The 15,085-nt window shown below is 36.4% G+C and overlaps 1 protein-coding gene across 1 annotated transcript; it reads left to right on the top strand.

The window, feature by feature from the left end:
- The first annotated feature begins 653 nt into the window (after positions 1–653).
- LOC100375205 (uncharacterized) lies at positions 654–14,388 on the top strand. The gene is made up of 5 exons (XM_002731520.4): positions 654–794; positions 984–1,069; positions 1,801–1,837; positions 9,846–9,969; positions 12,220–14,388. Exons 2-5 carry the CDS (start codon positions 1,005–1,007, stop codon positions 13,704–13,706), a joined length of 1,713 nt encoding a protein of 570 aa, XP_002731566.1. The 5' UTR covers positions 654–794; positions 984–1,004; the 3' UTR covers positions 13,707–14,388.
- Positions 14,389–15,085: the final 697 nt, after the last annotated feature.

Genomic DNA, 15,085 nt, shown 5'->3' with positions numbered 1-15,085 from the left:
GAGTTTCACAAAATAAATTAGGAAATTGAAAAATAATTTTGTGGTTGTCTAATTATTTTGGTATATATATATATAACTTTTGATGTGTGTTTTTACCGAATTCTAATTCAAGTGTCCAGCCCCGTGCAACATCTCCGCTCTTTGCTGTAAGAGTGACATCAGGTTCGGTGAGGGCTAGCCTCAGAACAGCAGCGAACTTGAAATGAACACTGTTGACTTTATAAATAATAATAACACCGTTAAAGTATCGTATTGTTTGATTGTGAAATAACAGCCAGTGTCTGTCAAAACACAAAAAGGAACAGAAACTTATGGTAGATATCGACACAAAGAGATTGCAATCAACAAGTTCTATCCCCATTTCCGTAAACAAAATATAAGTTTTAATTTGCAGACTGTATATTCGTATTGATAAAAATAAATTCACATAGAATTTAAACATATGAGTATTGCAAATATAATAAGTATATATAAGTAGTGAATGCAAACCCACACATATGAAACTTAACATTGGATAGACCGTCCCCGAATAAATAAACGTCCACGCTAAGTTATATATTAACAAAAAAAAGACCTGTATAGGCTTGTATTGTATTCCAATTCATCAGTGGGGTAGAATTATTTAAACCAGCGATTATATCCGCTCTGATGAAGAAATAGTATGCAAATACCATTGGTGACGAAAATAGAGGAAACAGTTATCCCTATCGACCTTATACACAACGCGCATCTCTCATGCAGTGATGCTAACCAGAAAACAATTCTAGGGTATTTTTTAAGAACGTGGTACAAAGGTAAGTTGTCGCAATACTTTAGAATATTGACTATCTGTTGTAGTGATTTACCTTTCAACAACATGAGCTAACGTACAATTCCGTTATGATGTATGAATTTATTGCCCCGGTGAGATTAGCCTCGAGGGCAGCATTATGTGAAACGCCATTTTACCTTCAAATATTGAATATGTTTTTTTATACCAATAGGTTCACTGTCAGGTCTCAATAATGAAGAGCTCACGCGGAGCTCTCAAAAAGGCAGAGGAAGGGCAGAACACACCAGAAAGTGAAAAGTAAGAAAATATTATTTTTATATCGACATTAACCGAATTTGCGCATGCATAATACTGCAGCATACGCATACAGAACTTGTTTTTTTCAATGATTGATTTCATTGAAGTGCATTGATTGATATTTCACTAGCAAATGTAGTAAATTGGTGTTCACTCCGCAGGACATCCGGGTATTCAAAGCAGGTGTGTGTATGTGTTACATTTACAAAATATATAGTTACAGATTTTTCATAGTTTGAGTACTGTTCTGGAGAGAATCATTTTGGTAGGATTGTTTTAACAAAAAATGTAGATAGAATATTGTAATAAATAAACAAACACAGCCAGAAAACATACACGTCAGTTATGTGTCATAGACTCAGAACTATTTTCATCGTATACGGAAAGCTGCTGGCACGGGCGTGTACAGTAAAATATTAAATCCGTGTGTGTCAAAGGTCAGTGAGTAGAGCTAAAAGCAAGGTATAATTTATGTTTGAGCATAATTTGCCATTTTAATCAAATGCAAATTGTTTCAATTGTCCTAAAGCCAGCAACGATTATTACAGCTATGCCATTGTTCTAGTAATAAACTATAAACTCAGACACACTGGATCATATAATGTATTAGATTAATTGATAAAATTAAGAATTACTTATATTCTCCCACACGATATATACGAATTTGAATGTTTGTTTAAACTTAAATCGTAAGTTCTAATTTATTGCATTAATTTGTTTACCGTTTGTAGCTTACTCAAGTCAAGTTCTGGGCGTAAAAATAAGAGGGTGAGCATTGTATTGTATTATATTATATTATATTATATTATATTATATTATATTATATTATATTATATTATATTATATTATATTATATTATATTATATTATATTATATTATATTATATTATATTATATTATATTATATTATATTATATTATATTATATTATATTATATTATATTATATTATGCTTTTTGGTTCACGGGTAAAATAAAATAAAAGACGATCACGTAACAGTACAAAAACACCTTGGAACCCCGTAGGCAGGCCGGTGACACCGGTTCGCACTTAAGGGGGTACCAACCCCCCTGCCAAATTCCAAGGGAAAATCAAAACATTTAAAACACAGAACAAGTAACATAAAACATATATGCGCTGCTGTAAGTGTGTGCAATGATAGCCCACCAAGAGGACAAAACTCTTGGCTCCTGTGCGTGTACTAAGTTTGTAAATACAATGATGTTCGTTTGTATCGATGTTTAACAACAAGACAAAGCAACTTCCTGCTTTAAATAGATCGTACCTGCCATGTTTACAGTAGAATGCGAAGTGTGTTATCCTCGATTTTACATAGTGCATCCTCTACCGTCCACATAATCTCAAATTCAGGCAGTTGGTTCATGATCCGGAAACATTCATATTCTGTTTCAAGCCTCGACTTAATACTTTGAATAAAAATGTCCAGAGGCTCACTCGATCCTTTGTTTTGCCTTTTATTACGACGGCTGACATGAATTTCAACCTTAGCCATGCACGCTAAGAAACAAAATAAACCTTGTGCCTTGCTCGACATAAAGTGTTTTGAGCGATGGGGTGGTAAAATAGTGAACCACCAAATCGGAATGCGAAAATCTGGTTGAAGCAGTCGCGACGCGATGTTATTAAAATAATGGAGTAAGGCGCTATTTGATGGACAATCATAAAAAATGTGTTGAAGTGTGTCAACTTCATCACAAAAGGGACATTTATCTGAATTGTTCAAACGAGCTTTGAACAGAAATCTCCCCGTTGGAAAGGCACCATGGACAATACGCCACTGCAGATCCCCATATTTGTTAATGACTGGTGTTTCATAGCAATCCTTGAAGTTGGGTTTAGCACTTTCAGGCAGACTAAGGATGTCCCGCCAAACAGTGTCAAGTTTTTGTAAGTGTTGTGTTATTGACTGGACACGTATTAGATATTTATAGATTGCGCCTTTTTCAAACTTATATAGTGGCAAATTTAGTTCATCAGAAAAGTGCAGTTCAAAGCTATGATGTGAAAGAGGTTGATTACACTTCCCATTCCCTTTGAAGTAGGTGTTGATAGTATCTTTCCATTTGGTAGGCATAGAATCGTGAATGACCTTGATACTGAGATGGAGAATACGCTCGGAATGGATTTTAATTTTATCCGACATATCAGCGGCCTCCAACCAAGTTTTATTCGTTTCTGATACCAAATCACATACTTTGGTTATTCCCGCGTCAACAAAATGTCTGAGCGCAAAAGGCTCATTTCGTATGGGATGTATGATGAGTGGGTTGTTAAACAGTGGCTCATTAAGAATATCAGTTACGTTATTATCATTGAACTTACGCACTTTCTCTACAGATTTCCAACACTGGAGGAGCTCATAATAAAATAATGGCAATCTTTGTAAAGGTGCTTTGATAGTGGTGCATAGAAGTTGACTTGCATATGACATATTGCTCGCTTGCATAAAAAAGTAGTCTGTGAACTTAAAACAGGGGTGGTCATGGTTATTATATAGATATCTTTGAATATAGGAAAGTCGCATAGTACTTATGCGTGTTGGAAGATGTGTAACATTTTGTCCACCTCTTTCCAAGGGGAGGTACAGTGTTGCAGCAGATACCCAATGTCGCCCTTGCCAAAAGAAGTCGAGCAGCATTTTCTGTACCTTCAGAACTACGTCCGATGGCGGCACAAGGCTATTAAAGCGATACATTAACTGCGATGAAATCAGATTATTAATGATAAGAGCGCGCGTTCTGTAAGACATGCTGTAAACAAAATGATTCCAGAAGTTGATCTTATTATTTACTTTTGCAACAAGTTCAGCCCAGTTCTGATTCGTATAAGTTAGATTATTCCCAAGATAAACACCCAACAGTTTCAACCCCTCGCTGTTCCATGTTATATTGAGAGGGGAGTAGGTGATGTTGCGCCAGCTACCTACCCATAACCCTTCTGATTTTTCGAGATTGATTTTAGAGTTTGACGCAAGCTCGTAGACATGTAACCAGCGACTTAGTAAGTTGAAATCCTGCTTGCGAGTTATGAAAAATTCCACGTCGTCGGCGTAAGCGGTGAGTTTAGAACGTTGGTTTTTGCTGTGAGGTATAACCAACCCTTCAATGTTTTCATCATTCCTAATTTTATGAAGTAGTGGTTCAATGGCAATGACGTAGAGGGCAGTGGACATTGAACACCCCTGCCTAATGCCACGGGCCACTGTGATGGGTGTAGTAAGGGCGCAGTTAACGCGGACCAGGGACTGGGCATTGGTATACATGAGGCGAATGTAAGAAAGGAAACGGTCACCAAAACCAAAGGCACGAAGCGTATTAAAGAGGTATCCGTGATGTATCCTATCAAATGCCTTTTCCTGGTCAATGGCAACAATAGCCAGGGGCGAGTTAGTTAAGTTGGCATAGTCAATACTGTCACGAAGTAGATTTATATTGTCGTGAATATGCCTGTTTGGTATGCTGCAAGTTTGGTCTGGATGAATAATGCTGCCTAAAACACCGCGCAAACGCAATGCAAGCGATTTAGTGAACATTTTGTAATCGCTACATAACAGACTCACGGGTCGCCAGTGTTTTACGTTGGTAACGTCACCTTCTTTAGGGAGAAGAGTGACCACGGCCCTTGTGCAGGATAGGGGGAGCACATTTTCGTTTGTGGCAGCAGTAAATACATCGCACAGATCACTTCCAATGATATGCCAAAAAGTTTGGTAAAATTCGTTTGGTATTCCGTCGATACCGGGAGTACGCCCATGGGGAAGTAGTTTGACCGTGGCACTCAGTTCGTCAAACGTGATTGGTTTGTCAAGGTCATCACGATCTGTTTCATTTAGTTGAGGTAGCCCTTCAAGGAGGCTATTTTGAGCTTCAATGTCAATGTTATCAGGTGTATACAGGTTATTGTAAAAGGTGTGTATGATTTTCCGTATTTCAGTTTGATTTTCAGTAAGAGTATTATCCTGGTGCCTCAACTGAAAGATCGCCTTTTTGGTTCCCTTCTTTTTCTCTAACTGGAAAAAGAAGGAATTGCAAACATCACTTTCATTTAAAAACTGATGTCGCGCACGCGTAGCACTGCCTTTGTGTTCACGTTGAACAAGGCGTGCGAGAAGTTTTTTCTTTTCAGTGTAACTGTTTAAGAGCGGTGCATCGTGTGCAGTACAACGTTCGATGGTTTTAATTTCCATTTCCAATGCTTGTTTTTCGGTTTTGTATTTATTTTGTTTGAGTGTGCAATACTGTTGTGTGAGTAACTTTATTTTATTTTTGCCAATATCCCACCATGTCTGTATATTTATATAATTATTTCGAAGTGTTTGCCACTTCGCCCAAAAATCAGTTAAGATTGCCACATACACTTCATCGCGCAGAATTTCTGTATTCATACACCACACTGGACTTTTGTTTTTACTGTCACCAATGGCGATGTTGATGTGGACAAGGGAATGGTCAGAAAAAGCTAATGCGCCATTGCTTATGTCAATATTCTTAATTTTCCCACGCATACATTTGCTGACATAAAACCTATCAAGGCGCACAAGCGTACCACCACGCCCCCAAGTAAAGTTTAATGTGTTCCCGTGGTATTGGCGCCATGCATCAAACAGTTTGTGATGCTTCAGGACAGATTTGAGGAGCTTTGCAGTGCGCATGTTCGGTTCAGTCCCTCTATTACGGTCAATGTCGGGTTCAGTAGTACAATTAAAATCGCCTCCCATGATTACTGGGTCAATATTTAGAGAACTGATGAATTGTTCAATTTTAGTGAAGCATTCCACACGCTCAGCGCCATTAATTGGTGCATAGACATTAATAATGTGAACAAGATTTTCATTAATTTGAACATGAGCGTGCAACACGTACCCAGGCATGATCTCAGATTGTGATAAAATATTCACAGTTGCTCCTGGCGAAAACAAAATAGCCACCCCCGCACGATTAACAGTGCCATGAGAAAAAATACCAAGGCCACGCCACACAAGTTTCCAAATATTTTCATCGGAGACAAGAGAGTGCGTTTCTTGTAGCATATAAATATTACAGGGATGGTCACGCTTGAGATAATTGAAAACACTGTACCGTTTGAGGGCGTCCCGGCAACCATTGACATTGTAAGTTGCGCATGTAATTGTGTTTGCCATCATAACAAGGGAAATTAAAAATCAGCGATAAAGTTACCCGTTTTGATTTGCTGTTTAATTTTTTTAATGAGTCTGTGCATGCGCGATTTATCAGATGTGTTCAACTGCGTGGTATTGCGGTAGTTTATCAGATGTCGAACCAATATTTTAAGATTGGGGCAAAATTCAAAACACTTGTCTATAAATCTACGTGAGTGAAGTGTAGACACTAAAAAGGTTTTGATATTAGCGTTTGATATTGTTGATTCGCTGTTATCAGTACATGTTGAAACATTTGAAATGATAGACCCCTCATTCTCACTACATTCGCTGGCAGTTTCCTCCATATCATCAGCGGTTTTATTTTGTGACATAGGTGTGCTGAAAAGGTCTTGTGATTGATCAGTTAAACCACTTAAATCAATGGGGAGTTCGGATAGCGGCGAATCGCGCGGGGATTCAACTGTGAACTCAAGTGAGGGAGATGATGGAAATGGGGCCGACTCCGTAAGCTCGGGCTGTGGCTTTGGAGTGCACACTGTTACATTGGCATATACGTGGGGAAAGGGTTTGTGGGGTGGAGGGGGTGGGGGAGGCGATGGTGGTGCAATGGAAGGGGAAGTAGGGGTTCGTACCCTCTCTTCATCAATCGGACAATTTTGTTCAACAATTTCGATTGCATTTTCATCGTTACGCTTTTTAGAACTGGGTTCACATTTATTTTCGTCATTTAACTGGTCATTATTTTGTTCTTCTCTATGAACTGGTGATCTAGAGCGCGTGCGCTTTTTGCTCATATATTTGGATGAATCTGTATTCATTTCAGTTTCAATTTCAATGTTATCTGTTGTACCATCGGTCTCATGATTGTTTATCTCAGTATCTGGTGCTTGGGTGTTAATTATATCAGTTATGTCATCGTCTTTGTCGTGCAATGTGTCAGGGGAATTTAAATTAGTTGCTACATTCACCTGTTGAGAGTCTGTTTGAGTGCTATTTTGAGCACTATTGTTTTCATCATTCATCATTTGCATATTCGTTGTTTGAGAGTTTGGGCAAGTTTTACGTGTATGTCCCTTCATGTTACATGAAAAGCACGTCAATTCGTCAGACGAAACGTAAATATTATATGTCTGACCTTGAAAAGTAATAGGCAATAAACCATTGATATTGAGATCTTTTAAATATACATAAACTTGGCGGCGAAAAGACTTTACATGTTTCAGTGCTGGTCTTTTGCACCCGAGTGGGATCGCTCGCACCGCGCTCATGACACGCCCGTATTTAGCTAAGGCATCTGTAATAAAATTGTCAGGTAAAAAAGGGGGAACATTTGATAGCACAATTTTTGTAGAGGGGCGGACAAGAGGTTCAACAGAAACATGGAGGTCTCCAATGTCAAGGCCAGCGGCAGAAACCATGTCGACCCATGTAACCTTATTTAAAAAGACAACAACCGATCGGTTCATACGGGATGCAGCCACAATATTACCGGCCCCGACTAAATCTGCAACCGACTCCACATAAGTTTCAACAGGAATGCCATCAATGTTTTCACACCGTACCGCATGGTTTCTAGTAAGGTGACCTGTTGGTGTTGACGGTGGCCTTGTGTGAGCGGCAGCCATCTTGGTTGCCGACCACCTTGCCAAGGCAAAGGCAAAAACACTCCAAAACCCACAATAATAACGAAAACAACAACTATAAATTACTCACGTAAAAGGTAGACACACTATATATACAGCTGTGTAGAAACACGGGCGCACAACGAGCGCAAAAACGCAAAACAGGCAGAAAATCGGGGAGCGCTGAAAAGCACCGCGTTCACCCGATTGTATTATATTATATTATATTATATTATATTATATTATATTATATTATATTATATTATATTATATTATATTATATTATATTATATTATATTATATTATATTATATTATATTATATTATATTATATTATATTATGAAGGTGTATGTATATGTCAGGGACACACATATTACAATTTGCATATTGTAATCCGTGACATTTCTCACACGGAACGATGCTGTCGTCAAAGTAAAAAAAAATAGTAATCAAAAGACGTGGTCGGTAATGTATTATATTCAGCATACCGTATACAATTCATTGGTTTTTAATTACTTTGTTTTGTTTTTCTTCCGAGTATAACGCTTACATATGTACATAATGTGAAATTGTAAAAATAAAATTATCATTATCTTTTTCCATTTTGATATATTAAATATTCGAAAAAATACACTGAGGTAGACGCAATCAGAGGACACGTTCTTTTTACCTTCACATTTTATTCTGGTGAATAGTAGAAAATAAATATTTAAAAAAATACAATTACCAAAGGTTAGTATTATATTCTATAATTACTGGTTAGATGAGATTTGATACTAGTACGCTTAGGCAAATATTAAATATGTTGTAGAAACACCACAAGCGTTCGAGTGCAAAACTGAATAACAAATATTGCACTATCGAATACGTGATCACAATACTGAATTACCATATTTAAAAACTATAAAACTAACAGTTCAATATTTCAATAACAAATATTTATGAAAAAAACCATCACTAGAAATAGAATACTAAAGTGGCTGCAATAACCTACACGACACAAAATATCAAAAGAACGCCCACCTCGTTTTTCTTCGACGCTGAACATAAACTCGGGAAATATTTTTTTCCAACTAGCAAAACTTTATTGAACTCCTACAGATTCATCTTCGGTATGTGTCAATTGGCCAGGGAATTTTATTTCAATTGTCCTAGTCTGACCTTGTGTCATTAGAAAATAATGTTAGAGGATCTCTCGCAAGTAGCCGAAATCCACATCAAAAACACTACACTACTGTGAACACTACTGAACATTCTGAAAAAACGTCTATAAAGAAGTGTATACGTATTTGATCAGTGTAAAAGAACAAGAATACGGTCCCAAATATAACCATATCATTTTGTGTATTTATATACCACTACCTATATATATGGAGAAGATTGACAGCTGACTCGCGTAAACAAATGGCGTTATAATATATAATAATTAAACTTTCAAAATACTGTCTGAATGACATGACATCACCAAATTAACATGTACTAATTAAGATACAGAACAACACAATTGTGTCAGAAGTGACATTGAGAAAAGTCACAGAAATAAGCTGTGACTGTATAAATCACACAAAAACATATTTATCTCATTGAACTCAGGCAATACAGGACTGAATTGAACGTTACTAGCCCTAAACATTATAAAATGGGTCCTTACTGAAAATTATACAAGTACAACAAACACATCTCTACATAGGAGGCCGCCATGTTTTGATGAACACTTTATATGCCAAAATGTGCCAATCCGCACAGACCAATGACAAAGGGAGAAGTAATAACAAGCTGCTAGTTCTTAATATTGCAATGCAGTCAACCCTCACATTAATTCCAGCCATTATACAGCACAACAATACCCTCTGATACAATTAGAGATTACCAGAGGGGAAATAATTTGAATATATCATTTTACAGATAAATATAAAGATATGTATATACACTTTGGTTAACATGATTTCGACACATGACACAAATTTTATTCGCAAAGTTCGTTTTTTAAATATACTTATTTTTTTATTCAAGGGACGAAATGCATCTCCAGGTGACATCAAAGTTATCATTATTGTGATAGTTATTGTTTTCGTTGTTCTCGGAATTATTGGTGGTATCATTGGCGGTGTGCTTTCAAACAAGAAAAAGAATGAAGGTACAGAAATATCATGTTTCATTATTGTTCAGAGTAAAGCTACACACCACTGGATCAGTATCATTGTTCCACACCACATATAACACGTTGCTTATAGATGTTAGGGTATTTTGTTACCCGAAATAAATAGGAGTTTTCGACATTGTGCAATTCTTTCGTTTTTATGCGAAAAAAACAGTATTTTTACCAAGTAAAATCGTAAAGTTATTGTTCATACACACTACATATTAGTTTGTAGTTTCATTCAGCTTCTTTCAGTCATATAGCGAAATATATTTTCCTTGTATAATCGGTAATTATGAAAATTATTTATGGGTGCATAGAGAATACATTTCTTAATATAAATTTCTGAAATATTTTATAAAAATCAGGTTTTTTTCAGATTTTTTTCTCCCAAAAAACGAAAGAGTTCCACTATGCCGAAAACGTCTTTATCGTAGTGTTATTATTGAGACCAACAATTACAAACGTATTGACAAAAAATATGAAATTGGTGTTATTTTCACCAAATAAACTAATCACATACCTAATTTGATTATTTGTAGGCATATTTTAATACAACAAAGACATGTTTATATGCATTTCTAATATTGCAAATATGCAAATATGGTACATTTCAAATTTTTATACACTTGGAAATTGTCATTAAAAATATTATTTTTATCGAAATGATAACGAATATTTTGAATAGACCATAAAATTATGACAACGACAAAAAAACGAGCAAATGTCTCTTTTTTTAATTTGTATATTGTTTAGAACAAAACGTTAATCAAATTTTAGCCAAGTATAATACAGTTTTCAAGTACGAGGATTACAGCAGTTGTTTATTTTATTTAGTTAACCTAAATAATTAATTCATTAATTGAATACAAATTAGGTACCACACTGCTCTTATAGAAAACATTTCTCAAAATATTATCGAGCAATCAAGATTCTACAAAGAGCCTATGACATCAAACACTTACACATGAGATATTTCATGAATTCATTCCGTATAAATACATGGTGAAGTTATATAGAAACAGATTTGTATATTTGGACGTGGGGTGTTGTCTCCAGTGCACAAAAAAGTATGGCAAGAAAACTGATATACGATTGCTTTTCTGAAAGTAGAAAATCAATGATACGTTTGTGCTAAGTATTTGAAAATGTGTCTCAATGCATGACAAGCAGAAAAGTTGTTGCAATTAGTATCAAAACAGGAAAAGTTGAGAATCACAATTTACTTCTTTTACTTGATGTAATAGGTGATCCAATTTGGCAATATTCATGAAATCACAACTCATTTGTAAAGTCGACAATGTAAATCAATAATGTGATTTGACAATTGATATAGGAAGAAGTTAAAGAAGAAAGTATAAGGCTATGCAAATTCAGCCCAAAGTATAAGTATGTGATATGTAGGGATTCAAACTACAATAAAATAACAAGACTCATCAAAAATCACTTATACCATTTAGAAGTACGATACACCATATTTCCTGAGCAGATTTGAAGAAGATTTTTGTTGGTTTCGATTAATTATTGTGAAAATGTCACTATATATTTTATTCACGATATTAGTAGTACCCATAATTATCCGATGCCTCAGAAGCATGAACAATTTATCACTTCCTGTATTTTCTTTAAATTTACGGTTAAAACCAACCACTAGACCAATATATGTTATCTTTAAATATGAACTATGTCAAATTGAACTACAACTACATGATAAACATTGTGCGAAAAAATAATGGAAGAAAATCAGTACAATAACAAAGGGTATTCCAGTCTTTAAGTGGGTCATCAAAGGTATCTACAAAGAAAAGTATCAGGGCAAGCTGTTTTAAGAAGAAATCGAAATAGAATTTTTTATCCAAATTATGTACAAGAACTAGGGAATTAAGATATCACAAAATGAAAAACATTAAATAATATTTAATGACTCTAGACAATTTCAGTCCGGTTATGTCGTAATAACGTGTATGAAAACAACCACTTCCACTGATATTATGGATATATAAATTCTTGTAACCAAAACGTCCGTACCAAGTTAGAAATTCATTAACAAATATTGACATAACACCAATAGGTAAATATAGAATATGATTAATTCTCATACTCTCTATATGGAAGGCAAATATTTGAAAACTTACACTACAAAGTGATATGACATATATTATACCGCAAGAAGTGTTAAAATAGTACTATGAACAATACAAATTACAAGACAATATTGACAACGTGTTGTACGTGTTTATTCAACAGAAACCACTACTGTAATTTCAAATATGACAGTGACCTATACCGTTACAAGCATCACAGAGTTAGAGCCTACCTCTGAGCTTACCACTGAGCTAACCACCGAAATTGCATTATTTGGGGACATAGTTGCTGGGAAAACAACGGAAGAAACAGCCCCGACAGAGATAACAGAGGAACCACCAGCACCAACGGAGTTTGAAACAGAAGAACCACCAGAACCAACGGAGTTTGAAACAGAGGAACCACCAGAACCAACGGAGTCTGAAACAGAGGAACCACCAGAACCAACAGAGTCTGAAACAGAGGAACCACCAGAACCAACTGAGTCTAAAACAGAGGAACCGCCAGAACCAACAGAGTCTGAAACAGAGGAACCACCAGAACCAACTGAGTATGAAACAGAACCACCAGAAACAACGCAGGCCATTTATACAACCATAGTGACAACAGAGTCGCCAACAACAGAAAGTATAACAACATTAAAAACTACTGAGAAACAACAAACAACAAAAGAATATACTGATTTGCCCCCAGTCACTTTCCCTACTACTGAACCACCTGTATTAACTGATATGCCTGCATTCACCTTTCCTGTAACCAATGGTGGGCGCACAGCTGCTGCCGCCAAGACTACTTTGGAACCTACAACTGCAGCTGCCCAGAATACGTTGAAACCTACAACTGAAACTGCCCAGAATACGTTGGAACCTACAACTGAAGCTGCCCAGAATACGTTGGAACCTACAACTGAAGCTGCCCAGACTAGTTTGGACCGTACAACTGAAGCTGCCCAGAATACTTTGGAACCTACAACTGAAGCTGCCCAGAATACTTTGGAACCTACAACTGAAGCTGCCCAGAATACGTTTGAACCTACAACTGAAGCTGCCCAGACTAGTTTGGACCGTACAACTGAAGCTGCCCAGAATACTTTGGAACCTACAACTGAAGCTGCCCAGAATACGTTGGAACCTACAACTGAAGCTGCCCAGAATACGTTGGAACCTACAACTGAAGCTGTCCAGAATACGTTGGAACCTACAACTGAAGCTGCCCAGAATACTTTGGAACCTACAACTGAAGCTGCCCAGACCACTTTGGGACCTTCAACTTCAATTGCCAAGACTACTTTGGGACCAACAACCGTAGCTGCCCAAACTACCCTGGGACCTACAACTGTGGCTGCCCAGACTACCCTGGGACCTACAACTGTGGCTGCCCAGACTACCCTGGGACCTACAACTGTGCCTGCCCAGACTACCCTGGGACCTACAACTGTGGCTGCCCTGACTACCCTGGGACCTACAACTGTGGCTGCCCAAACTACCCTGGGACCTACAACTGTGGCTGCCCAGACTACCCTGGGACCTACAACTGTGGCTGCACAGACTACCCTGGGACCTACAACTGTGGCTGCCCAGACTACCCTGGGACCTACAACTGTGGCTGCCCAGACTACTCCGGAACCTACAACTGTGGCTTCATTATAGTTTCCTTGGTCAGAGAAGTGAATTATGCTGTAATACTATAAACAAGAAGAAATATACATAAATAGTTGTAGATATAATGCTCCTGAGTCTGACTAGCCTTTGAAATAGAAGAAAGTTACCAGAATTAAATATGAATAATATTGATAAATGCACGAATACATTATTCAAATAATTCACATTGCATTACACGACACTGTTTATTAATTTAAAGTTTATTAATTAATGTGTGTGGGTGTTGAATATTTTTAAGTAGTTGCGACCAACTTTCAGTGGTTATAAACTGGCCTTGGTTACAACTAAAGTGTATATGTATATATGTGTATACATGCAAGAAATACAATACACAACAAGTTACACCAAAGTTTTATCAAGCACTTGGTTTGTGTTTGGGAACCATATTCAAGCGTTATTGAAAGATTAGATTAGTAAAATTAAACTATAATTGTTAAATAATTTACAAATTAAGAACGTATTTACAGAATAAACGGTTATAATGTATTGAATTCGTTGTAGGTGTGTATAGGAAAAGTGAAGGGTCAATTAACGTTTTAACTAGAATTGTTTGAAGTTTATGAAACAAGCGTAAGGTGTGGTGGTGTTTTAGGGTGGATCAATTATCAGCTCTGTGATTTATTTTGTGCATGCATATATTCGATGAAATAAATATAGTGTAATTAGTTAATTGCTCTTGTCCTGTTTTTCTGTATTGTCACTACCATAATTTTCCATGACAGGACAGATAAGTAAATAATGTCACCTCAACATATGTGGACATATAGTTCAAACAGCTCGAAAATATCAAAGTCACACATAGACAATAAGCTTCGAGAATCTGGAATGGTATGTCAACTGCTGTTGGGTGAACATTAGAATAATCATATCGAAATACATTAAAACAGATCAAAGGAACTTAGAAAGAGCTCCCATGATGTTGGAGGCATGAAGTACAAATAAGAAATACTGTATTTCTTATATTAGAAAAGCATTTCTAATTTACATGAGGCAGAAATTGCATTTATTTCATGCAAGGTCGTTGAAATATGTCTTATTTTGACCACAGACTTTGTCTGATATAACAGTTGTGCATATTAATGAGGTTACATTACCATATATGGACATATGGTATGTTAGTTCTATCTTTTGTCAATTGACCTTATTATAGCACTGGTTGGTTGTCATCTGTGGTAGTGCTTGAGATGTTACACTTATGCATATTAATTAGGTCACATGAATTTATTAATACAAGGTGGATAAATCATATACATTGATTTCAAACGTGAAGTAATCAGATCTGTGGACTATCCAAATGCATGCTGAGATATTTGTGGAACACTTATAAATTCGTTAATTGCGGAAATTGGGTAGTTAGTAAGCACATA

The sequence above is a fragment of the Saccoglossus kowalevskii genome, chromosome 14 (assembly GCF_978046115.1).
Source record: "Saccoglossus kowalevskii chromosome 14, keSacKowa6.1, whole genome shotgun sequence".
Classification (NCBI taxonomy): Eukaryota; Metazoa; Hemichordata; class Enteropneusta; family Harrimaniidae; genus Saccoglossus; species Saccoglossus kowalevskii.
This window is presented reverse-complemented; position numbering and strand designations above follow the sequence as displayed.

Coding starts and splice junctions, on each gene's coding strand:
- LOC100375205 (XM_002731520.4), top strand. CDS start 1,005: ATGAAGAGCTCACGCGGAGCTCTCAAAAAGGCAGAGGAAGGGCAGAAC. Junction 1,838..9,845: donor CTGGGCGTAAAAATAAGAGG/GTGAGCATTGTA, acceptor TTTTTATTCAAG/GGACGAAATGCATCTCCAGG. Junction 9,970..12,219: donor AAACAAGAAAAAGAATGAAG/GTACAGAAATAT, acceptor TTTATTCAACAG/AAACCACTACTGTAATTTCA.